The following is a 27,100-nucleotide window of genomic DNA, read 5'->3' as shown; positions in this document are numbered from 1 at the left end:
TGATGGACCACGCACCCCAGTCACAGATCTGGGTTTAATCCATCATTCTTTTGCTCATCATGCCACCCCAGTTTGGACCCAGCCATATGCAAATCAGTCTTGACCCCGTTCCCTAGGGGAACAGTCCAGCCCGAACTGCCAGACCAGGTCCGCCCTGGACCGGAAACAAGCATCCTGGGACCGGTTTCAGGGTATCACCCTTCATCAGCCAGGCTAGCTTGAATCCAGTGGCACCGTGAGCAAGGGACCCACGTCTGGGCATTCCCTTCCCACATAGGGCAACTTTAGCAACACAAAAGGATGATGGATGTTGTTTTGAAACTTTTCGAACACTCACCCCCAGTCACAGATCTGAGTTTAATCCAGCATTCTTTTGCTGTTCATACCACCCCAGTTTGGACCCACCATATGCAAATCAGTCTTGACCCTGTTCCCTAGGGTATGTCTAGGGTATGCCCAGACGTGGGTCCCTTGCTTGCTGCACCACTGGTTTCAAGCTAGCCTGGCTGATGGAGGGTGATACCCTGAAACCGGTCCTAGGATGCTTGAATCCTGTTCAGGGAGGAACTTGCTTGGCAGTTCGGGCTGGACCTCTCCCATTAGGAGCAGGGTCAAGACTGATTTGCATATGGCTGGGTCTGAACTGGGGTGACGTGGCAAGAAAAATAACGATGGATTAAACCCAGATCTGTGACTGGGGGTGAGTGTTTGAAAAGTTTCAACACTCCGTCCACCATTTTATTTTGTGATATTGCCTCTAGATTTCACCATCTTTTGGGAGTAGAATCACACACTTTTTTTTTTTTATTTAGTGCCAGAGCATTTGTGGTGAGGATGGCATCATTCATCATTTAGATAGTACTTATTTAGGTTCAGCAGCTTTCTCTGAAATTGGGTTGTCATTTTAAAAATGGTTTAATTGGTTTTGTTCTTGTGCGTAGATGGCAACTGCTTTTTCAGTTATTTTATGACCGGTAGATTGATGATGAATCAGTAGTTGTCTAGGCCTTGGCTAAGCCATTAGGGTCTAGAGGTTTTTTGTCAGTAGGATGAGGATCTGTAAAACGTCTGGTGTATGGAAGGCAATGACTACATTGAAATGTGGAGTATGTTCTTCAGTGAGGGATTTCAGAACGGTTGAAGATGTAATTTCCCTATTAGGGTTAATCGAGACTTGTGAAGATGCTGAAGTCTACAATGAGAGGTATTGTAAAAATGGACACCTTGGATGTGTTATGTGGTGGCATGAGTTTGCTCGGTAATGATTTTCCTAGTACTACAGATTTTATATCACACATGTTGATGGCAATGCATTTGCCAGTTCAGTGGAGTGTGGATGAGTCTGTTGGTATTGAAACAGGGTTTGCTTCTATTAGACATATCTATGATGGCCGATGTCCAGTAGGTGGTTTTGTCATTTATAAGTATGAAGCAGAGGCTTCAGTTATAATAGGGTATATTGGAATAGCTTTTTGCAACATTTATTACCTTGTTTGTGGATAAAACATTTCTGTTGGTGAAGTCTTAGTTGGGCCAGGGAACATGATTTTTTGTTGTGTATATTACTTTCATTTATACATGAATGTCAGTTAAAACTTTCAAACAGTTCCTGAGACCTGAGTTCCTGAGACATTTAATTAAATGTGTATTACTGTGGTTGATCAGTTGAGTAGGTATTGATAGTGACATCTCTGAAGAGTCATATGGTTACTTGCTTGCATATGCTTGACTTGGGTAAGAAGTTGGGATTACAATGTGGCTGACTGGTGTTATTTAGGGGAACTGCAAAGCACTGATGATTACATTAAGAGCTTTCCCTAAGATGTATTTGGCCTCTTAATTTGCTGCATAATGTTCAGGTGTTTTAGGAGGTTAACAATAAAGGCTTTATTTTTCTTGGGAGAGCAGTCTCCTGGAAGATTGAAGTCCTCAAGGTAGATGCTGTCATTGCAGTTGGTGATTTCTGTTGTAATTCCCTGAAGCATAAATGCAGCACACTAAATGACACTGAACAAGTTTAATCCAACTAAGAAGCTCAAACGACCACCACCCAGAGATATTCAGAGCGTTGTAACAGTAAGAGTCTTGTCAGCACTCATAATTATACATTCCAAAAATGCCTGCCCAGTATTCTAACACAAGTAGACAAGACTGCTAACCTATACCCCAGGATACCAGGATTTCCTTTATGAAGGTGCTGCTCTTTACAGTGCTTTGTAATCTGTTTGACGATGAGGGTTTGTGAGGTGGTTGAGGACAAGGGGTATGTGCAGAGATCTTCTCCTTCCTCCCACAGCTTTCAGTCCCAAGGACAGACTATTTGGGAGTACAGCCTCTCACACTACCTTCAAAGATACGTGGTCTGAAGCCTTGAATCTGGATAAAAATGGAGAAGAAGTTGAGGAATAAGTATAATCTGTAAAGTGACTGGAAACTGTATGGAAGATTAATCAATGGATAAAACGCCAAAGTAGACTGTGGAATTCCCCAACCATTATAATGAAAAGTAATAATGTGTTATTAAATAAAAGAGATTCTAAGGGTGCTATTTTGTCTCTAATGCAAAACACCACATTTGACGGGAAGGGCAGTTTTTCTAGCCAACTTTTCTAAATTAGCTGTTTGATAAAGCAAATGCAAATACTGACTGCCTATCTTAAAAATAATAAAAATATATCTATTGGCATTGTGTTCCCATATTTAAATTTGACTTTGCTAAGAGTCCTACTCAACCCAAAAAGTAGTTCTGACAATTGTATTAACAAAGTTTCTACAAAACCATTTATCTACTTCCACTAAAACTTACACCCAACGTTCATGCTACCTCTCCTTGCATGATGTATCACACAGACAGGTTTTCGATTCTCAAGAGACAGTCAAATGCAAAGTTAAAACTCCTACAAATACTTGCTTGTCCTGATTACTCTAAAAACACTACCAAAAACCTGAAACGTAAAGTCAAGAGGGAATTCCCAAAAACCTGTATTTCTGATCCCTATCACTATGGCCGCAAGGGCTGCTTGGAAAAAGACCTTCTGGTTTTTTTCACTCAAACCACCCTCCTCTGGAAGGAAACACTAATGACAGAACTGAATGCCTCAGAGTTTGCTAAAATTCATTCAATGCTCATCCAAGGCAACATATAGGTTTCTATTTTGCAATCAGCAAATTACATTCTCACTTAGTTTGACCAACTCAAATCCCTCCTCCACACACAGAAGCCGCTTTCCAACATCACCCACTGTCACTCCCCTTCCCTGCTTCCTACGCACGCTCCTATTTATCCCATCTCCCAAACCCTGACAGTTTTCCCACTTTTCTTGAGAGAATAAACACAGGGACCCACCATGCACTCCATTGGTCAAGGAACTAGCGGTTAAACTGTAACTCAAAACATCCAGCTCGAAGAGGCAATCCTTGAAGTGACATCTCTCACTTAGGACCTCTTTCACAACTGATTTGCATTTGCCATCTTCCTTGTACAAACACTCTTTCACTGGTCATTAGACAAGTTCTATTCAAGATTAAGTTTTCTTAGTCTATAGCTTGATCTGTGAAACGTAACACCCTAGCATCATTCTTAAACTCCTCCGCAGAGGCAGAACTAGAACACTCATTGAACAAGTTGTCCAATTCTTATGAATCTTCCAAAATCGATCATTCACACACAAAACCAACTTAAATTCTCTAGCAGAATAACCAGACTCTCTCCTACCTGAATTGAAATCCATTACTACCTCCATTACAAACATAAGAACGACAGTGTATTTTCTTGAAAACAGTATTGGATCGCACCTACTCTCCTCCTCATCCTCCTTTTATCCTGGTTATTGCAAGGTCATATCTAATCCCCTCTCAGAAAGATAGAATCAAGTGTTATTTAAGAGTAACACCAAAGAACAGATTACATTTCACTATACTAATGAATTCTAAGACTGCAACAAGTAAGCGTCCAAAATCTCAATCATCCAGAAAGAGATAAATTGGTACAGCAACATAACAATAACAGTGTGAACCCAATCTCATGCGGAATCCGAGCTACTCTTACTCCACCAAAAAAATGGATCTTGCTCTTTCAGATGCTGTTCCACAACTGTAGGTCGGTAGCCAGACTGACTTAAAATCACACACATAAAATAGACCAAAAACCTTGACTTACTATTCTTGATAGAAATGTAACTTACAAATGCCTCTCAGACAGTTCTTGACCATTTAATTTACGTGGATGTCAAATAATTTGCCTACGATAGGAAATAAGGTGGTGGAACAAGTTAGTGATGTTGCTTTTAGTCACAGACCTTCCATACAATGCAAGCAACTAAAAATGTATCAGTTACCCTCTATCCAATGTCAGTTTATCAAGGCACAAACATCAGAAAGGAAGTCTATGATATGCCACATCATTTACTTCGGATGAAAATCTTTTATTCATTGACCCTTGATAGAACCTACTGCTGGAAAAAACAGTTCCACCCCTAAATAACATCTTTTTGGGGTATTTGCACACGTCACTGAAACAAATGACACAACTCTATCTTACTGGTCTCTGTTTCTGATCAACAGTGATCTCGAACAACAGTGCTCAACACCCACATAACTTCAAAAAAGACATAACAAATATCCAAACTTCAGGACCGGTAGACTTGTCACACAGATTCCTCCATCTCCATCCTATGCACCAAATCATCCCCAAGGTGGACAAACAAAAAGCAAATACCTGGGTCTGAAAACAAGCTGACCGAATAGTTTACAAAAGAATTAATGGAACTCAGTGCTATTGCTATTGAGCTTATGGTGGAAAACCCTTCAAGGCAACACCTTGAATCTCTATCAAATAGGCATAATAAATACAAAAAACACATCTTTGAAACTAAGGCAATCACCAGAATGAGGATCAGCTTAGCAAAATTTACCTACAACGCTCTTCAGCATTGTCAAAAACTCCAAAAAACTTCCCAACTTCACTTGATATCTCAAACACTGAAGAGAACAGTGAGAACATGTCATATTTCTTCAACAAAGTGAAAAAGTTTAACCTATCTTTTCTATCTCCACAATGAAAATACACTTACTGCAGGTCATGTTGATCTGAAAAACCAGAGAGAAATACTCCTTGTTTAAAGTGTTAAAATATAAGCTTATCCTTTACACCCTTTTGACTAATGTGACCAATACATCTCTGATACAAGGAGTAGGTCCCGGTCATCTCAACATTGGACAGGTCACTCTGATTCTCAAGAAATTGAATGCAATACCCGAAGATCTGACCACCTTCTGCTATGCCTTCCCTTTTTAACAAAAGACATTTAACACTGTGTAAGAAATTGAGGAAACCAACCTACTTGGTGATTTCCAGAAAGCTTTAGGTCTGGGTGCAATTATAGTGATGTTACAAGGTGAGACTGTCAGTCATGCCTCCCTTCTAAAAAATGATGGAAGAACAGATTGGAATCAGTGGCACAATTCTGGAATAGTTCAAATTCCATCTTGGTAACCGATCTCAGCAATTTAAACTTTGAAATTCTCTTTCCAGTACGTTGCCTATTCAACAAGGCATTTCTCACGGTTCCACCTTCTCGTCAAGTCTTCTTTCATTTGTACATGTAAGCCCTCACTTGCCTCCTGAGGTATTCCAATATTTCATTTCATCTGTATGCTGATGCCATTTAGTTGCATTTGAACGATTTCACACCAAAGGACATGATGGTCAAAGTAAGTTCTGCAGGGCTCTTCAGTTACAGGTGACACTTCATCTCAAAACAGACCCCCTTAGGAAAAGGAATTCACGATGCTCTGCCCTTCTTACTGTGATCCTCCAATGTAAGCCTGACAGAACGCAAAAATTGACTCGCTTGTAAACCATACTTTGTCAAATAGGCTACGTTTGGGCTTTAATGTTAACAAAACCGGAATTTGCAAAGCCACATTAACGGTTTAGCAAAAAGTGCCCAGTACTAAATCCCTAAGTACCTAATCCCTAACAAAGAAATGTAAACTATTATTCAATCACTTGTCCTCTTGATGCTCCTATATGGCAACTATTTACTATCTGGTATACCCAGAAGCCACACTAAACACGACCTTCCACACTAAACATGACTAGTATCTGATGCCAGAAGATCAGATTACACTACCCCGGTTTTGATCACTCTGAAATGGCTTTCCATAGAGGCCAGAAGGTTTTTCAAGTTGGCCTAAGTAGTTAAGAAGGCCAAACATAAGTGACCTGTAAACTACATTGCACGCAAACTAATAATTTCAAATACAACAAGAATACAGGACTTTTTTTTAAAAACTATCTATTGTGCAATATTTTGGTGTGTATGTTATTAATGTTCACCTATTTTAAAGGAAACTTAAACTGTTGCCTCAGTTTTACAACACACTTCTGTGAGGGTAAAGCTTAACTCTGCTAATGCTGACTGCACAGCAAAAGGGTTATGATTTTATTATTAGTAGTAGTACTATTGTATACCTTTTTATACTTAACAATTCATAACTAACATACCTACATGCTTACCTATCATGCCTACCGCTACTATTTACCTACTGTAACTACTTACCTACCATAACCACATACCATAATAACCATACACACCTGTGGTACCTACAATACCTTACCTACAAAACGTACCTACCTACAAAACCTAACATGAGTGTAGGAAGTGGGTTATTAGTAGGTGGGGATATTCACTTAAGCTAGTAATAATGCCCCAATTACTAATAGGTCCAGTTAAGCCTCAGTAAATTAATCCTTGCTCAACCACTAATAGTTTAGTAAACAAGCAGTCAGGCTTAAATTAGGAGACAGGTATGTGTAAAACATTTAATATCATCAAAACAATAAATATGTAAGCAACTCAACAAAATAAAACTCCAACACCAATTGACAGAAATATAGTATATTTTTATCTTCAAAACAACACCAAAATTACAAACATCCAATGTAGGGAACCAGAGATATGATGGGTAAAAATTGCACCACTGAGGATATGTGTTTGCGCTGGACTGGAACATAGTAACAAGTTCAGGCTGACCACGATGGAGCACAGGCTGGGCACAGGATCACATTAGGCCCGCTGAGTATTGTACCTTATGTCTTTGGTGCGTAGTCTGTGCAGCGTTGCTTTGTGAGGCTTTGCATCATCCGGCATCTGTTGTGAGGACTGCGATGCGAGGTCCTGAGTCATGTTATGTTGCGTTGGTTCCAAAGAAGCGATGCAGCTAAGCTCTGCTACGCTTCGTGGCAACTTGCTTCAGTTCTGTTGAAACTGTCTGGCAAGGCTTTGTGTTGGTTCCGTTCAAGCTGGCCGCTAAGCACTGTCATCTTGCATCGGTTCGCATCGGTTCAGATGAGGCTGCTAACTGGTTCTTGGTTTCTTTGAGGAGATAAGTGTTCTATAGCACTGCCCCAGGGTTCAAAGGTTCTGGGTTGACACTTGGGGACTAGAACTCAATCTCCCATAATGCACTTGTGCTGTCCAGGAAAAGCCCAGTTACAAATGGTCCGCTGGGGTGTCCTCTCTATGGCTTTGCTGGTGACTTCTTCTTAAGCTCTTTTGTACCTGTTGCTGGTCAGGGAATCCACTCCTTGACCTTTAGAGTCAGACACAGTCCTTTCTTTGTGGCGCCTCGTGAGTGCAGCAGCTGCAATCTTTCAGAGTGCAGTCCAAGGGTCCAGCAGGGCAGTCCTTCTTCTTTTCCAGGCATTGAACTGAGGAAATCCTGCAGCTCTGCCATATATATTCTCCATTCTAGGCTGGCAGGAGGAGGGACCCTAACAAATAGGGGTAAAGCTACATCCCTCTGCTATAATCACTTCCTGTGCAGCGTGGCATATTTTCTAGCCCAGGATACAACATTGCCCCAAAAATCAAAATGGACAAAATCTCTCCTTAGTGTAACAACACAAAGGTGTGACTACACTCCCCTTCAAGCCCCTATCCAAATCTAATTGGGGGGGGAGGGGGAAGGTTCCCATCTGGCTGGAGTTCAAGGAAGTGGGGGTGGAGTGTCTGGGTCCTGTGACCTTGGTTTTCTGCAAAGGAGCCTGCCTTGGAAGTCCAACTTATATACCCAGCCCCCTTCCTCTCTCTGGCTTCTCCAAGACGGAGATCTCTCCCCACCAAATGGCTGTATTGCTGCAACCGCAGGCCTCTTTGCACCTACTCAGGGAGCAGCTTAGCTCAGGCTGCTTGAGGTTGACCGATCAGAAGAGACTGCTACAGGAGTGCTTTAAGTAACTTCAGGATATTCTAAAACTAATTTCCTGTACTAGTTATATTACATACGACTTTGGCAAGTTGTTGGATTTAGTGTGATCATCAATTTGATTATTTGAATGGTATTGCTAGCTAGCTCCAATGCAAAGGCTGACTTTAATAAAGACTTCTCCATGTTAGTCTATAGGGCTAGCAGCTTAACAATATGGGAAACAACTTTGGTTGTTTTTACTTACCAGGCCATATAAATAATCTTTAATATTGTCCCTGCTTATAATTATGCACACTGCATTTCGAGCACCTATGGCAGATCTTAGAGGTGACCCATAAGTAAAACAGATATGGTTTTGGAATTTGGAAGTGCTTTTCATTCCAAAGTCGAATTTGGACACCGTTTTATATTAAAACCAGCCTGCAAAGCAGGCCTGGCTTTAAAATGCCACTAGACACCACAGTTGTGCACACTAAAGTGTATTAAGTCCATTCGGGTTTCTAAACCGACCTGTCCTACCAAATATTAGGGGCTTACAGGTGGGATGTCTTTGCCAATTAGAATTATACTAATTAAAATATACTTTTTAGAGGTTAGAGCCCAGGTCACTTTCAGAATCAGTAACCACCAGATTCAGTCTAAAAAATTAGGGTGATTAGGACAAAGAGGATGGTTTTCTTACAATGGGCTATTATCTGGTCAAGCTATGGGTTTAGGTAAAACACTAGATCACTTGTTTTGAATAAATGAACACTTTACGCTGCTCTGTAGACTCTCAGAATAGTGTATGCTGTTGGATGCAGTTTCAGATTTAATTAAGACTTTACTCTCAGGACATTTTTTTAAAGATCTGTTTATTGACATTTTATCAAAACATTGATACATGCCATCATTCAGAAATAATAAATCCCAACTAACAGAAAACAACCTACAGAAGAGCTACCCTAATACTTCTCTCACATGGCCTGCAGTCTAATCAAATTCTTTGAATAAATTTTCTTAAAGTACTCGACTGTAAGCCAGCTTTAACATTGGATTGCTTCCATCCATTCTCCTAGTATGGTCCTTAGGTGCCTAGGAGATTTATTTTAATGTTCCTGAGTTTGTGTTAAAAAAAAAGGAACACAAGCTCAGGAAGAATAAAATAATTATAAATGTTATTTTCTATGACTGTGAGAATCCTAATGCGATTTTCCATAATCATGTCTTGTCAGCAGTACAAGAATGTATTTCACCTATATCTGGTGTTTAAGGCCACTTCCTTTGCTAGACAAACCAGACTGAGACAGCTTTTTGTCTGGCACAGCTTCTGAACTGTAGCTTGGTGGAACCCAGAGAAGCAGAATGACAAGAGCAGACCAGAGACAAACCTCAGAGGCCTGGGGAGCAGGCGGAGGGGAAGCAGGATGGAGACTGACAAGACCAGGTCAATGAAACATCATGTATTGATGCCTGGTCTCTGACTTTAATTAAGATTACCTTGTCCCGACAGCTATACACCAGCCTTCTCCCCTGGTCGCATTCACCTATTGCCGGACTTTAACGCAAGAATTTATGTTCTTTGGAAGGAAAAATATGGTAGCACATTAAGTTAAAATTGGCAGCCTTCTGAACCTGATTGGGTATTCTATCAAGCCCCAGGACAAAGTGAAAAAACATTGTAGTGTACCAAATGGCCTATTGTCAATGGCTCTCCGGGCCATACAAATGGTGAAAAACACATTCTTTCATCTATCACTCTTCCGCAAGGTGATGAATTTCATCCCTCAACATCGACCTATAGTAAGATAGGTCATAGAGGGGTGACAATGGCCCTGAATATCAGTAAACATGAAAGTGTATTGGAAAGAGAAAATCTCATTTACTGGTTAAGTTCTGAGGACTGCATTCACGGTGCACTGGGCAATATAGGACCATATTACATGTTTTACTTGTTATTTTTTTTTTATATTACATAATTGATTAATTTATATTAGGTCTGTTTAGAAAGATTTAGAACATTTGAATATCACTCCTTTAGCATCCATTGTTTGCCTGAGACTGCAGATGTGCATGGCAATGTTTTGAGAAATGTGTGTTTTTGTTGGGGATTATGTACTAATATTTAAAAAGTGTTTTGTATAACAACGTGTTTCATTATAAGTCAGATTTAAAATGCAAAGCTGTAGGAAAGTTCCTCTTATGACATGGTCACCCCCACCCACTTTTTGCCTGGGTTGTGGTTCAGGTCACCAGTGCCAGATCTCTTTCCCCCAAAACTGCACAGTTGTTTTTTCCAGTTGACACACCTTTAGTTACCACTGTAAGTCCATAATAATGGTGCCCTTGGTACCTAAGGCATGGGGTGCTGAAGGAAGGCCCCCGAGGGCTGCAGCACAAATTGTGCCGCCCTCAGGGACCCTCTCACTAAGTGCACACAGTGCTGCTTACACAGGCTGAGTGTCTTGGTGCAGAACTAAAATGGAAACACGACATGGCATACAGCCTGTGTGCCCTGTCCCCTTTACACTGCATGCAATATATCTAAGTCACCCCTTTAGCAGACCTTCCAGCCCTAAAGGCAGGGTGCATTATATTACATGTGAGGGCATACCTGCTGGAGCAGATATGCCCCTGCTATGTCTTTGTCGACTCTCAGACATAGTAAGTGAACAGGGAAGTCATTTTAAGTGATTCTGAGTCTGAGTCATCACCCGGCCACCCCGTGCCACTAAGGGTGCAAGTTTGGTGTTGCCTTGTGGCCCCCCCTTGTACTTACCTCAACCCCCGGAGATCGACCCCTGACACCGCTTTACTCACCTGTGAGCAATACATCTTTGTTTGCCCCCCAGTCTCCATTGGTTAACTTTGGGCGCTAACTCCGAATTTGACTTCTGCACCCGGCCCCCCCTGTGGGTGCACTCTTGGAACTGATTTAAACTTGCCTGGTGTTGACCTAAAACCCAGAAAACTGGATTTCTAAGTTGTGTACTTACCTGCAAAACTCCATCCTTGTTTTTCTCCCATAGGTTAACATTGCTGAACTGAAAAATTGCACTGTGTTGATTTTTGAAATGGCAAAGTATTTATGCCTGAAAATCTACTTACCTGATTATGAAGTTCTTGGGTTGGAAACATATATAAAAAATGTTATTTTTCTAAGTTGGTCTCAGATTTATTCTTTGAGTGTGTCTCATTTATTGCTTCTGTGAGTACAACAAATGCTTAGCACTACCCTCTTATAAGCCTAACTGCTCACCCACACTACCACAAATAGAGCATAAGTCCTATCTACTTTTGCCTCTGCAATACCAATTGGGGATCCATTGGACTCTCTGCACAGTGTACCTCACTTTAGTGCACTATATAGAAAGCCAGCTTCCTACAAGAGCGCATTGTAAGGAAATTAAAAACACACATTCCAAAATGTGCTTTTCTAATTAAGTACTTTGGCACTATATAAGAGGATGAACAAGACATATAAAGAAATAAAATAAAGTGCAATGTGGGGCAATCTAACTTTTTATTGACAGGGTACTGCTTTTGCGGTATTTATTTACAGACACTGAGAAGGATTCATTGTATTGCCTACAGAACCTCCCAAGGAAAAGGACCACTATACCTAAAGATGAAAGTCAAGCATTACAAACCAAATAGAACATTGTGCTCCACGCTGGCACTACTTACCATCATACCACAGTGCCATAAGAAATCCGTAGGAGGCATTGCTTTCTCAGTACAAGCCGCCAACCTCAGGAACTCACTACAAGCCAACATTAGAAGCATGCAAGACCAGATACACTTCTGAAGACAGTGTAAAAAATGGCTATTTCCTAGATAACTGTATCACCAACATCGCAGCAACAAAGCCCAGAATACAATTGCAACCTAAAGCGCAATCCTCATCTTATACGACCCACGAATTACAAACAACTCAAGCAGCAAACTGCTTTCGAAATGCAGGTAAGCTAAGAAGGGCTGATCTCTGGTTCGCTGTGGCATTACATAGTTATGTACTCACAATTATACTAAAACCAAAAATATGCTGCGGTCAGAGGAAAATTATAACTTGTACTTCTGAAATTCACGTAAGACATCTGCTGTGAGGGTTGTCTACCACCATCACTGTACAACCTAAAGAACAGACATCATCAAATGAACAGGCACGGAATAACTGAAGAGATCGGTCACACATTGCTGAACAATTCAGAAGACTTCACCATAGTCCATCACTTCAGGTCCCAAATATCTATACAATCTAACTGCTTCTTTACATCTCACAAACACACCCAGATATGGGATGATAATAAAAATGCTAATCCTAACAGATCACTTAACTTCTCTTTCCCTCCAACCATGCCAGCTCAGGACCACAGCAATACACACAATCTCACATTGGGCAATGAGGTGCACTAAGCAGCTAAGCAGACTATATCATAAGAAACAGAATAAAGAGGCCTGCAGAGCTTCTTCAAAGCTACCAGCATACTAAAAACCAGACAACTACATGTCTGTCTTGTACACTTCATGATCCACTACACTGCTACGTACTGCGTCCCATAACAGGATAACCGCACCTCAGTGGTCATCACGCACCACATGGACCATATTACCATATGGTGTAATGTGTTACCCATGTAGACAAGTGCTTCAGGACCCTGCACAGGGGTAGTAAGAACCAGATAAATGCTGCGATATTATACAATACTTACCTTAGCTAACCTACTATATTAAACTACCATACCAAAAATAGTTACTCTACCATGCCTAACCTATGGCCATCTCTGCATTGTGTATAACTTAAGCCTTCTCTCAGGTTGTGGTATATTGAACAATCATTTGCAATGCAATGGGTCTCGCATTTCTCCGAGTTAGAGCTATTAGCAGTTGTAAACTCCCAACCGGACTTTTCTCGCCTCATTAAATGGAAAAAAAGAGCGTGATCGCACTGCTACAGTTCACTCGTAGTGAAACCTATATGCAAAAGTGCAATTATCTACGTAACCGGCAAAAGTGCAATTAACTATGTAACAGGGTCGATGTCATGCAAAGCGCTCGACTTCTGCCAAGCGAGATCGCACTGCGTAAAAAGAAGTCCACAAACCGGACAGAAAACAGCGAGCCTCGTATGTTTTCTGTACTTGGTCGCTGCGCTCGAGGAGGGCTAACCACCAGAAAAGGCATGATGTATGCATGCCTTCCACTAATGAAAGCAAGCAGATTTTAAAATCCAAGCCCACGAACCAATGAAAGACACTGACGTGACATGGACAGGCTCCAAGCCCTTTTCTAACTACTACAGCGTCTCGCAAGCGATATGCATGCGCAAGCGCATGCTAGCGCAGGCTCGACCCTAAAAAGGAGCAGTTATACCTATGGGACCTCTAATAACGGCCTACGGGACTGCAGTCTGCTTTATAAAGCACTTGCACTTAACCTGAGGCACCTCTAGTAACAAGGTACTGCTGTCCGCATTGGGAAATGCTGATTGTAACTTATGAAGGGAATGAAAATGTGAATGTCACTACTTCTTTAAAAAAAGTGAGACTTACTGCCTTTGCCTATTTGTTACCATTTAGATTTTATCTCAGTGTATCACACTATATATAACTCTGGTAGATCTAGCTACAGATTGGCCGTATACAATATTAAGTGTTTTTTAGAGAACTCTGATATCTTCAAACATAACCTCCTCTTTACTGGCTGGTTAGGCAACGAAATCTGAAGGGGATATCTCGCTGGGAAACAACATGTTCACAATTTTTTTGCGCACTAATTCTTGTTGCTTGTATTTAACTTGCAACCTAACCCTAACTCCCTGGCCTCTGTGAGGTTAGGGTAACAGATGCAAACTGTTAAATTAACTGTTAAATTAACTAAAAGGGATAACTTACATCACTGCATTCTTTGAGTACTCAGTTCCAACAGTGCTCAAAATAGAATGTATCAGCTCTCAATGAGGGTTTTGAGGACTCACTTATGTTTTTTTATAATGGAAATTAGGAAGAAAAAAAAATTCAAAAGTCTTGATCATCGCAGAAAACCTTTGCTTATGCTTCTGAGAACACATTTGCAGGAGATGTATTGCTACAGATAAGTAACTGTCCATGGCATCTACCTATAGATGAGATATGTTGTGGTCTGAACCCAGGCTTAATTTCCCAGAAATGCACGATTAATTCCAGAGAAGTGAAAGATGTTTTGTGAAATGAAGGTTACTTTTCAACAACTGTAGGATCACATTTCAGTAAAAAGATGTGATCAGACAAATGGTTTCTCAGTAACAAAAGGGGGATCCCTCTGGTTTTAAATAGTGTTTTTTGTGACGGGAATGTATGATTGTGTGACTAGTTGATTAAAATTAAATCCCATCCCTACAACAATGTTTTGTGACTAGGGAATTAAATCCCAGGAAGAAAGGGTTCATTTTAATGGATTATGGCCTTCTGTGTGACTGGCTTCAACTGTTGGACAATGCCTAGAACCTACTTACAGCATTCAATAGGAATGGAGGCAGTCTGTAGAGAGACCACCTTCCCGTTGCCCTGCGGTATGTGCACCCGAAAGACGAGCCGGACTCGTGTGTTCTTCCGCCCAATGTCCGTCTCACCCTTCCGCAGCTCGATATCCGAGTTCCGCAACTTCAGGATCCCTGCACAGTCAATACTGGAAGTGTAAAATACAGACATTTTAGAGCAACACAAACCAATACACAAAAGTATGATGGCATACAATTTATAATAAAACACTTGGTTGTGCTTACATCTTACTCAATTCACAGGGATTATATATGAAGTTTTGTAATCAAATACCTATCCCTCAATAGTGAGTAAAATGCACCTGCTTTTTAAACAAATAACTATTACATTTTACTCTAAATAAGGCACTGATACTACAATCAAATGCATATCGAATCAGAACTTATAATATTCAGCAACATTCAAACCCAATACATTTCTGCTCATATAGTGTATAACACACATTTTATATAAGGGATAAAGTCACCTCTGCAGTACATTACAGGGATATTGCAAGACACTAAGGAGTTCCATAACCAAATAGAGGAACGAGGCCAAAGGCAGAATTCCTTTATAAGGTTAAAGAACTCCAAGGTGATCTACAATATCCTTATTTATCAAGTAAAGCAGGCGGTACTTTATCCCATGTAATTTATAGTCACACCATCACCTTTCCCACACGCCACTTAAAACCTTGATGTACAGCTCTATCATATGAAAGAGACAGCATGTTTGCAAACATGAAAAATAAAAATAGAACCTCTAGCGCAAATTTAAACACATCAGTAACTTGTTAGATATTTGTTGCAAAAAGATACTAGAAACAGATCCCTATAAGTAATTAAAAACAAACGAAAGAAATAGAATAGGCAGTACCTCAGAATGGGTAGAATTATGCAGAAAGATTCTAACTTTTCTATAATTATCTAAGATATGCAAAAAAGAATCATGTTCTTTTTGTGTGGCACCATAAGCTAGAAAAATAGAGCAAAAGAAAAAAAAGCAGGGTTTCATTTTCATTGCTTTAAACAGCTGCTCTGTGACCGGACTTGCCTTCCACCTCAGCTGCTGGGTCAAGCAGCAGGCACTGTGACTTCAGAACTTGACTGCAATAACTTATTACAGTTGAGTTCTGATGTTTTTTCTTTATAACTGGTGACTGGGTGTGTCACTAGTGACCGATTATATAAGGGATAAAGTACCCCTTGCTGTACATTATAATGATATTTCAAGTAACCAAGGAGTTCTATAACCATACAGAGGCATAAGGCCAAGTTCTTTTATAAGGCTATGAAACTCCGATGTGACTTGCAAATCTATGATAATGTACACCAAGGGGTACTTTATCCTATATAATTTATAGTTATACCATCACTTTTCCCACACACCACTTAAAACCTTGGTGTATAGCTCTATCATATGAAAGAGACAGCATTTTTGCGAACATGAAGGATAAAAATAGAACCTCTAGTGCAAAATTAAACACATCAGAAATCTGTTAGATATTTGCTGCAAAAAGATTTTAGAAACAGATCAATACAAGTAATTAAAAACAAAGTAAAAAAATAAAAGCGGCAGTAACTCAGAATGTGTAGAATTATGCAGAAATATTCTAGGTTTTCTATAATTATCTAAGGAATGCAAAAAGTAATCATGTTCTTTTTGCTTGTCACTGTTAGCTAGAAAAATAGCGCAGAAGAAAGAAAAGCAAGGTTTAATTTCTGTTGCTTTAAACAGCTGCTCTGTGACCTGACTTGCCTTCTACCTTTGCTGCTGGCTCTAGCAGCAGGCACTGTGATTTTAGAGCTTGACTACAATAACTTATTATAGTTGAGTTCTGCTGTCTTTTCTTTAAAATTGGTGACTGGGTGCGTTACAAGTCACTGCTTATATAAAGGGTAAAGTACATCTTGCTGTACATTGTAAGGATATTTCAAGTCACCAAGGAGTTCCATAACCATACAGAGGCATAAGGCCAAGTTCTTTTATTAGGCTATGGAACTCCGACGTGACCTGCAAATCCATTATCATGTACACCAGGGAGTGCCTTATCCCATATAATACATGGTCACACCGCCACCTTTCCCATAAACTACTTAAAACCTTGGTGTTTAGCTCTTTCATAAGAAACAACAAGCATGTGTGCAAACATGACAAATAAAAATCAAACCTCTAATGCAAAATTAAACACATCAAAAACCTGTTAAATATTTGCTGTGAACAGATATTAGAAACAGTTCAGTACAAGTCCGTCAAAAAAAAAAAAAGCTGCAGTGGCTCAGAATGTGCAGAAACATGCAGAAAGATTCTAACTTTTCTCTAAGGAGTACAAAAATAAGCACATTCTCTCTGCTTGTCTTTGTGAGCTATTAAAGTAGAGCAGAAGAAAGGAAAGCAGTATTCCATTTTGGTTGTTTTGAAAAACTGCTTCAACTGACGTCTTTTCTTCATAATGACTGAGTGCATCACTAGTCACCGATTATAAAGAAATTAGATAATTAGAAAATCCCATATATTTTAAAGAAATTAGGGAAATGCGTTTTTACAGGAATTGCAAAATCCTATGTATTATAACTGAATACTTGTTTATATATTCACACATTGTATAAAGCACAGACAACGAATGACCTCAGTCTGTCTGCAAAGAAAGTAAACCATAAATATTACAATCAACATGTCTATACAATGGATTAAAAGCAAGCACACTTTAGTGATGGGTGCATGTGGTCTGGTTCAAACTTACCGTATGTTGTATGGAAGCAGCTAGAACAATTCAAAACATTCGGAGACCAATCTTGAAATGATTTAAAAAACGTTTACCCTGATTCAAGCACCTTGAAAATAGTACCTATTAGTTTGGCACGGATCAAACTGCAGAGTTTAACCAATAACTCACTATGGTTTAAGCAATTGTGGAATAGTGGTGTCTGGCAAGTCCAGCACCCACAAAAAAACAATCGTACAACCACAGTACATGTAAAGATAGAAAGCCACTGGTACTAGGGGCTATTCCCACAGAAGGAACTACTTTTTGAATTGCCAGCCCAAGTCAGAATTGTATGGCCCATGAGTCCAGGGGCTCCCTATCCGGTAATTCCTCAGACCAGTAAAAGATGGAGACAACAGACTGGGAGTTCACGTGCTGATATTTTGGTAACCGTTTGACAGATTTCTACTAGGTCACCAGTTTCAGACTAAAGTGTAGCCTTGCTCAGCTACCTCTGTGACTTTCCCTAGCCATGCACTGGAACAGAAGGTGTCCGCCAAGCTCCTTAAAGTAACTGTGGGTCATTTATACACAATTTTAATTTAAGCATCTCTAGATCCCAAACCAGTCTCATAAAGATCTCCATCTCAGAGCTCCCAAAACTTTGGGGCCAAAATACCGCCATATATGGGGTTCGGATGAGGAGCAACCCAATGATGAAGCATGCCACCTAGGTCGGTGGGTGAGTTTGCTTTTTTTTTTTTTTTTTTTTTTAAAGAAAAACAGCAAAACAAACTAGAATGCGGCGATTGTACATCCTCTGTAAGGTAATATTTACCTATACATTTAGATTATTATGTCTGGATGGTTCATTTGATATCTTTAAAGAGGGTAGCAGCCAGTCTCTCCGAGTAGCGCACTTTGCATGACCCCTAACCTCACAGCGCTGCTGTGGAGTCACTGTTCTGTAAACAGAGAGCACCCTTAATGAGTTAGCATGATTTTTGGGGTCTCAGATTGATAAATGAGCTGTGGTGGAGGACTTCCCACCACCACCCATGACTACATCTAGGCTCTGAGTAAAGACGCCAAAATGATCAAAGGCTAGCTCGTCGGGAACCATATGCTCGAGCACAGCTGCCATGTTTTAAGCCTGCTTTCCATGTTTATGTTGTGGCTATATGTGAAGTTGTACGTGTCACACTTTGGATGCACTTTGAAGCAAATGTTATCATTGATCTCTGCAAGAGGCTAGCCGTATCAGCATTAAGTATTGCCCCCAGCAATGTATACAAGACTCCAGAGCACAGGGATTGCTCTAAGCAGCACTGGAAATGAACCCTGCGGTAAAATGGCATAAACGCGGTTGGCATAGGGCCAGATAACTGTTAGAAGCTGTCAGGTATACTGATTCCATTTGTGAGCAACTCTTTCTGGCTGGTTTTTTTTTGCATTCTGATACTTGTGATGCTGAATTTATGATGGAAGAAAGTGGACTACAAGTATGCTAGTTGCAGTTCTCGCATACGCCAGGAAACCTGAGAGCTACAGCATGTTGCTATGAGCTGTCCAAGAGATAATTAACCACAGTTCAGCATCACACTGCACCAAAGCACCCTAGACCAGCTGACAATATTCACTCTGTAAGTAGCTGATGCAACAATCTGTCCTTCAGCCTGCTCTTCCTCTGTGGTCATGCGCACTCCATCCTTCTAGGCAGCATTCCCTCTCCGAGGCCAAAGCTGCTGACTCCCTCGCTCTACAGCACAAACTCCAGGTTCCTGCAGTGTGGCCTCCCTCGTGGTTCCAGCCATGCCTCATCTCCCAAGGTTCCTGTAGCTCTCTTCCCTTCTTTCAGTATACTGCTATATTTCTCATTCTGTAGGCTCGTGCACCACTCTTGCCCTCTGAATCTCATCCTGCACCCTTCGGACTCCTGAATGACAGATGCTTGTGATACTCCAAGCTTCAAAGGGACTGTTGCTTCCCTCCAATGCCACTCTTGGAATATCGCCAAGCTCCTCTGGCATTCCCTATAGTATAGACTGTTGAAGAACTACCTCCCTCCCATCAGGCTCATGCAGTTCTCACTTTCTATGTTTTTACAGCACTACCTTCTTTCAAGCTTCTGACCTCTATGCAGTATTTCCTTTCTTCAGACTCCTGAGAAACTTCCTCTTTTCAGGTTTGTTGGACCTGGCCCTTTTACAGGGTCATTGCCCAGACTTTTTGCCTCCTTATTTTTCTGACCTTTGTTGGCTGACGTTTTGACTCTGGGCACTTTTTCACTGCTAACCAGTGCTGAAGTGCATGTGCTCTCCCTTACAAAATTGGTATGATTGGCTTATACCTAATTGGCATATTTAATTTACCTATAAGTCCCTTGTAAAGTGGAATCCCTATACCCAGGGCCTGTAAATTAAATGCTACTAGTGGGCCTGCAGCGCTGCTTGCACCACCCACTGAAGTAGCCTGTCAAACCTATCTAAGGCCTGCTAGCGCAGAGCCTGTGTGCGCAGTTTTCTGCCACAGGGACCTGGCATCTAAATGTACTTGCCAGGCCCAGAACTCCCCTTTTACTACATGTAAGTCACCCCTAAGGCATGCCCTAGCTAGCCCTTTGGGCAGGGTGCCTTGTATGTAGAAAGCATGACATGTGCCATGTTGCGTGGCCTGTCCTGGTAGTGACAAACAGCCTAACTTGGTGTCTCACTGCTGTGAGTGCTGCCTTCTCACAGGATTGCATTGGAAATGCCCTGCCTTATGGGTAAGGGATATTGTCTGATTTATGAGGGGTTGTGTAGGCATGTTTGGTATGGTTGTGATAGTGATGAGAAATGCTGCTTACTGGTGTAGGTGTATTTTTTATTAATACCACAGAAAGGCCACTTCTAGAAAGTGTGCATTTATCTGTGCTTATGGCTTTGGTGTTTTGCAGCTTGCCTCCAATCCACGTCTTGGCAGACTGACGGTTGTGGCTTTGTGCATACTTCTAAGACAGCCTGTACACAGGGAGGGTGGAGGTGTCAGAGAGGTGCATCTACATATTGTAAAGCCTTCCTGGGCTGAGAGAATGGAGAGGCGGGGCACACCTGCATTTGTAAAGGCTGTGCCCTGGCCTCGCACAATAGGGTTGTTCACCCACCACTGATGTTTGGAGCCTGTGCTGGAGGAGAGAACGGGCACTCCCAGAACCAGCTGTAACTGGCTGGAACCCCCTCGCCTTCCCATTGTAAAACACACTGTAAACCTAGGTACAGAGGCATTTTCCCCACAATTTAGACATCCTTTGGACATCACTTTGGACTCCAGGAACCTTACCTGGAGCTGGACAGGACGCTCTTGAAAGGACTCACCAGGACCACCTTGGACTGTTGCTGCTGTGCTGACCTGTGACCTGCCTGGTCAAAGGGAGGAACTGCCACTGCTTGCACCCCCTTGTTGTGCTGACCTGCTGCTGGGTTCTCCAGCCCTGCGCCCCCCTTCTTCCCTGTTGTCTCCAGAGGCAGGGTGCTGAGGCCCCTGACCTCTGAAAACTCTCTTCAGCCCGAGGAGTGCTGCCTCGGCTGCGTAGCGCCTTGGGAGCGCTCTTTTCTGCCTAGAGAAAATCACCGCCGCAGCCAGGGCTGCAGATTTGCTTTAGCGCTTTTGGAAAGTACCTTCTAATTACCCCCAGGATCACCGCCGCAGCCCAGGCGTTGGATTTTCACTTAGTGCGAGGTCTGCACTATTTCTAGTGCCCCCGGGGCACAAGGAGAAAGCAAGCGGAGCAAGTGTGCTCCTGTCGGCGCCCCCGGGGCATGGTCCGCTCTCGGGAGCGCCACCGGGGCACCAGCCGCCCCAGTTCCTGAGGAATCACCGCAGCGGCCCGGGAACAACTTCTTACACTCGTGCATCACATCAGGTGTGGGCGAGTGCCTCCTCGGGCCCCTGGAGGGGTCCGAGTCTCCATCAGCCTCAAAGCAGGCCTCAGGGAAGGCGCAGGGAGCACCCCCTTCCCCGGTCTCTGCCCTAGGAGCAGGACACTCCTTTTTCACTCTAAAACCCAACGGGCATTTTTGTTCTAAACCCGGGAAGGAAGACCTCGATGGAGGTCCCTTCCCCCTGATCATTGTTAGGGCCTCGTCTGGCCCCCACCCCGAGGACAGGGTGTGCGGAGGCCGAGGCAGGCCCCCATCCAAATTGGGGGCCCGTTTTCTGCAAGGAGAGGGTGCCGACCGCCCCTCTCCCCCAGGAGCACCGCATGGCCCCCAGGAGTGCACAGGAGCGCCGGGGGCCCCCCATGCTATTCTTTCTAGGCACAGGGAGTGCCTCTGCTACAGGAAACCAGGTACTTTTAGGAATATAGTGGCTCAGTGAGCCAAGTATGGACCTAGGGGAATTTATATGTTTTTACCTGCTTTTCCTGCATTTACATATATGTGCTAATGTTCCTTTTATGGGCATGATTTGCTGATATGTATGTATATGACTTGTGAGATATTTTCTAATGTTCCTTCTATGGGTATTTAGGAGTTAATCATTACAAGTGCATAGAATTCCTACTGTAATTCCTGACTACTGCTTATGTTGCAGAATCCTGAGTACTTACATGTTCTAATGTGACAACTGCGTATTCTTGCAGAGTATTAGTAACTTGTGTAACGTTCTGACAACTGCTAAGGTAGCAGGGTATTGTTTACATGTAATGTTGGTCTAATTATGTTTTGTGCAATACAGTTTATTTTTACATAGCTCAGTGTTGTGTTTACTTTGTGGTGTACATTTTGCGTCACGTGTGTTATGTGTGTTGTGCAAACGCTTTACGCATTGCCTCTGGGATAGGCTTGACTGCTCGTGCCAAGCTACCAAGGGGGTGAGCAGGGGTTATCTTGGACGTGTAACTCCCTTGCCCTGACTAGAGCGGATAGGTTCTGCCTGGCTGAGGTGCATACCTTAGGCAAGCAGAAACCCCATTTCTAACATGGCTCCTGCAGCATTCCCTGCGTCTGTGTATATACAGTATTTCCCCTCTATGAGCTTCTGCAGCACTCACTTCCCATTAGCATAGCTGTCTGCTGAGCCCAGGTTGGGATGGCTTTCAGCAGCCCTGATTAAGTCACTACACGTCATGTGACATACAGCATTGCACTTAAAATGGAAAAAGTGAACGAAGTCCCAGGGTGCTTAGTGCTTTTGGCTAAAAACGAGAATTCCTGAAATTCACCTTCATGACATGGAGCCAGTTCACAGCTGTGATTGAGCCTCGCGCTGCACACCCTCCATTCTGACTACTGAGTTCTGTGTCATTGCATTCCATCCCTCTGGCTCCTGCAGAACTCTTGCTGGATCATCAGTCAAACCTGCTGCTATTCGGACTACTGGCGAGCAGTGAAGCAAACTGACGACGGGCTGCATCATCAAGGTAGCTCAACATGACTGAATCAATGGAAGAAACACTCTGGCCAATTCATACCTTCTCATCCCATTCGACCCTTTTGACCCCATCCTTTCTCCACAGGCCTGAACTTCACGACAGTAAAACCTTGTGAACATACCTGTATGACCTGTGTTAGCCGGTGGCCACTGCAGCTCAGTTTTGCAGAGCTCACCAGCCAGTGCTGTCACTGTCTGGCTGTCAGTCTAGATGTCCGTCTGCTCCTAACCTGTGATGCCATAGTGCACCCCAAGTGGGCCTGACTCAAACAAACGCTGTATGGTAAGCTCTCAGTCAATGACAGGCAGAGTCCACGGCTGCGTGAGGAGAGATCAATGTCTCAAGCACGTGTCTGGCTGTAGGACTCATAAAATGGCTGCCACACACAGGACCATCAGAGGAAGAAGTTGGATGCAGCCAGTAAGCTCTAGATACGATCAGCGATCAAGCTGCTCATTTCAGGGAGTTGCACTGGTCTGTAGCTGGGAACCTTTTCATGGGAACAGGTGGAAGTGTATATTTTCAAAGAGTCAACTGTGTGAGAAGTACTGGGTGTTTTGTGCACGGGCTGGATGGGTGCTCCACTAGTGTATCTGCAGCCTTGGTACTACACGAAGGAGTCAATGATGCTATAGAGCACAAAGCAGATAGAGTTGCACTTGACGATACACACCCTCTGTCCCTGGTCTTCATGGTTACATTACTCGGATGTCAACTTACAAAGTGTACACATGTTACAGACTAATCTTGGTAGGTGGCAGGATCAAATGTTTGGGAACATCTAGGTCTTTAAAGCACTTAAAAACATTAGGCAGTTGAGGTTTTGGGTTCTTGCTGAAGAGGGTTTCAGAGCTTGGTTATCTGTACCACAAAGGAGGTCCAACCAAAGTGGGACTTTCTGAAGAAGAAACTCGGCAGAAGCAGTGCCAGTATGGTTGTGAGGGTTCTTTGTGGGTGTTAGGTGTTGAGTTTGTATTGAAGGAAAACTGGTCCAGTACCCTAGACGGCTCAGTGGGTAAAACAGTATGACTGGAAAAAATACATCTTGCCACTGGGAGCCATTTAAGAGTTTTAGTGGTGGTACAATGACAGCTTAGAACCTCCTGATCTAGACACAGATCTAGGCTTGACTTGATGGTGCAGTGCAGTCTTCTGAGAAGAACAAGGTTTGATCCCCAGAGGATATGCGCCTCCCAAGCATTTTGTGATTTCTCTTTACAATCAGGCCTGGATGAAACAGGTTGTGCTGTCGGGGAAAGATGGTTTGACAATCTAGTGCTTTCTCTGCCGTGGGTAACTTGCAATATCTACTTCAGACCCTCTGCCTCCAGAAAGGAAAGGGTTGGTTGTTGGGTAGGGTGCCTCGCCACATCGCAAAAGTGGAGGAGGGATATGAATCCAGAGGCTAGTGGTTTTCAAACAGTGGGACTTGCATACATGCAACGTGGAGTCATATCCCGTGGGCTGCCAGTCCCAGAAAGACCTCCTCTTTCTTTGCCCTTGCCGCATTATGCTGTAAGTACTTTTGCTAATTCTTCAGAGTGACTAAATCTTTCTGAAAGAGTGCATGTTCACTCTGGACAGTTATGTGAATTTAGTAAGTGATTCTCATGGAGATGTGAAGTAACTGGAAAGACCCAAAGGCAAGACACCCTGCTTTGAGATCATTTCACATCCTCACATGAGGAACTCACATTCTGGAGGGAAAGGGGACGATGAAAGGAGCAGGTCACAGCTCAACCCACTCCCTGCACTCAATCACTATGCAGTCAGAGACAGGTGAACCCAGGAAGGGTGTGCATCTACTATTGCCCACACATATTACTCAATGATGAGAAGGACAACAGGTCTCTACTCCTCACCAATGACAATCCACCTGGTACCTTTCGGGTAGAATGCCATGTTGCGGACCATACTGCCTTTGATCTTGCCCACTCCTTTACCCCATAATCTTTGCTGGGTGCTAACAGAATCCCGCCACTAGCAGAACCGAAAAAGGCGAGCCAGTGCTGACCTCATTGTGGTGCTTTTTTAATTGATGGTGGCGGGAGAGCATGTGGAGGAGCAGCACTAACACCGAAGGGACTGGGTAAAAAAAAGTACTGATGCGGCCACCGCTGGCACCTGTATCTGAAACAGTTGTCACAGCTTTTTTGGCCTTAATAAAATGTAAAAGGGCAGTATTATGGAGATGGATATATATTGAGCACAGTGAATTAAGTGCAGCGACATAAGGGCTCAGTTCATTCTCATTAATGGCTATCTTTTTGTAAAACCAAAATGTGGGTGGTGGGGAGGAGCCCACATTCCTGCCCTGAAAAGGACCCACGTGGTCCTTGATATGGCATTGGCACCTGCATTTTGCCTTTGGGACTCAGCTCTTCAGCTCTGGTGCGAAGTTGTGCCTGCCACATACTGGTGTCCTCTTCGTTATGTACCTCCTGTGCCTTTTAAACATAGTTTGTCTTCTTAGGCTACACTAGGTAATCTACAGCATACTGTAGTTGCGAGGACTCTGCTCAACAACATGCCCTATCAATGAGATGGTTTTCAAGCTGTAAGCGTGGCGAAGATGTGGCGTAACAGCCAGAGATGCCGACTTGGAACTTGAATCCCAAATCCCAGCGTCGGCTCAACATCCTGTGATTCTGGGCAGCTCACTTAATCTCCCCATGCCTGCAAAAACATCAATATGACCTTGTGTAATGTAACTTGTGGTCATGTAAAGCACTCCAATACATTATCATGTGGAGTGACACGAGCACAGTGCTGGCCTGAAGTAAAATATATCCTACTAGAAGTCCAATCAGACTCTCTGGTCTTGCATGATTTAGCACTTTAGAGAGCTGCATAAGACCACACAAAGCTTTGACTTACTGTGTGCTGGTGCATGAGGTGATAAAAAAGCACCCTTGTGGGCAGACACTGAACTTCCCAACTGGAAATGAATTATATCTCTCCTTATGTGAGAGTCGCCCAATAGGAAACATGGAAGAAAGTTTTTTTAAAAAGCAGCATTATGACCCCACACAAGTGCTGACTCCGTCATAGCACTTTTATTTTTTTAATTCCAGATGGGAAGGTGGTTTGGGGGGATGTAGTCAACAAGTTAGTGCTGTTGTGTCACAGAAGTCATCAATATGTGAAAGTATATGCATTATGTTAATCAAAGTACTAATAGTTTGAATGTAGAAAATGGAATGAGAAATCATTCTAACTGTGCATTCATTTAAATTAGTGTTAGGAGCCCTGGTGATATTGCTTAGAAATCAAATGCGTGCAAGATTTAATTGATATGGTGTTATAATTTAGACCTTAGACTAATGGAATGTATTGAAAACGATATTGTAATTATTTAAATATGTGTGCAGAAATAGAGAAATACAGTTCTGCATTATATCAATGGAAATGCATTAGTAGGGTCTTTTCATTTAAAATGAATGTAACAAGCATATTAATGAAGCACATTTCATTATAATTATTGATCTCAAATTTATGTTTGCATACTAAAGGGGTGTTTATTTAAACGTATTAATTAAATGTACTGCTATAATTCACTTGTGTTAGCCTAAGTAAGGTCTGTTACGCTTTGTATTTCATGACTGTTCAGGAAATGCTGATTCATTTCATAACGTGAGCTTTCTTTCAGACTTTGTCTCATGAGAGCTTTGTCTCATGAGAGCTTTGGTAATAGGCCCTTATTGTTTAGACATAGAGAGAAAGTGTAGTAGTGTCTTTGAGTTTGGAACATCCTGAGCAGGGGACTAACAAATTACACAAATGTTTCAACCCTGTGTGAAGCTACATGTATGGATGAAGTTCCCATGACAGACCTGGGAATGGAGGTCGATTGTGCAATGTGGAGTCGTGTGATTGAATACTATTGGATGGTGCTCCTTCAACATAACATCAACTGTCTTTCAGAGCGAATTAAATTGCTTTATGGACTTTAGTATACTGTTGATCAGTTGGACTTTGGTCAGAGATCCCTCCAGATTCTTGGAGATCAGAAGCTTAGCCCCTGTTCCAGTATCCCTGAATGCTGAGTGCCTTGGAGAGGTATCTTCCTCTCTGCTTGCCCCTTTGAGATGCACCGCTGAGACTCTGACATTTTCTCCCTAAACCCTTTCAGAAGACTCTTGATCGATCTTCTGACATGCTGATGCTTTCCCTTTTACCTATCTTTTGCCCACCTTAGTTAGTACTTTGTTGCCTGGAATTTCCTTTTTCCAGGTTCTTTTTTTTTTTTGGCCACATGTGTTCCGC

At 42.4% G+C, this 27,100-nt stretch overlaps 1 protein-coding gene across 3 annotated transcripts in view; it reads right to left on the bottom strand.

The window, feature by feature from the left end:
* The window catches only part of NFATC4 (nuclear factor of activated T cells 4), a 420,369-nt gene that overhangs the window by 170,431 nt on the left and 222,838 nt on the right, over positions 1 to 27,100 (bottom strand). For all 3 annotated transcript variants that reach the window (XM_069238283.1, XM_069238284.1, XM_069238285.1), the window contains exon 5: positions 14,687 to 14,859. In XM_069238283.1, coding sequence (XP_069094384.1) covers positions 14,687 to 14,859 — 173 coding nt within the window. The remainder of the gene's footprint in view (positions 1 to 14,686; positions 14,860 to 27,100) is intronic.

The sequence above is a fragment of the Pleurodeles waltl genome, chromosome 6 (genome assembly GCF_031143425.1).
Source record: "Pleurodeles waltl isolate 20211129_DDA chromosome 6, aPleWal1.hap1.20221129, whole genome shotgun sequence".
In the NCBI taxonomy this organism is placed as follows: Eukaryota; Metazoa; Chordata; class Amphibia; order Caudata; family Salamandridae; genus Pleurodeles; species Pleurodeles waltl.
Note: the sequence above shows the minus strand (reverse complement) of the source record. Positions and strands in the feature narration are given on the sequence as shown.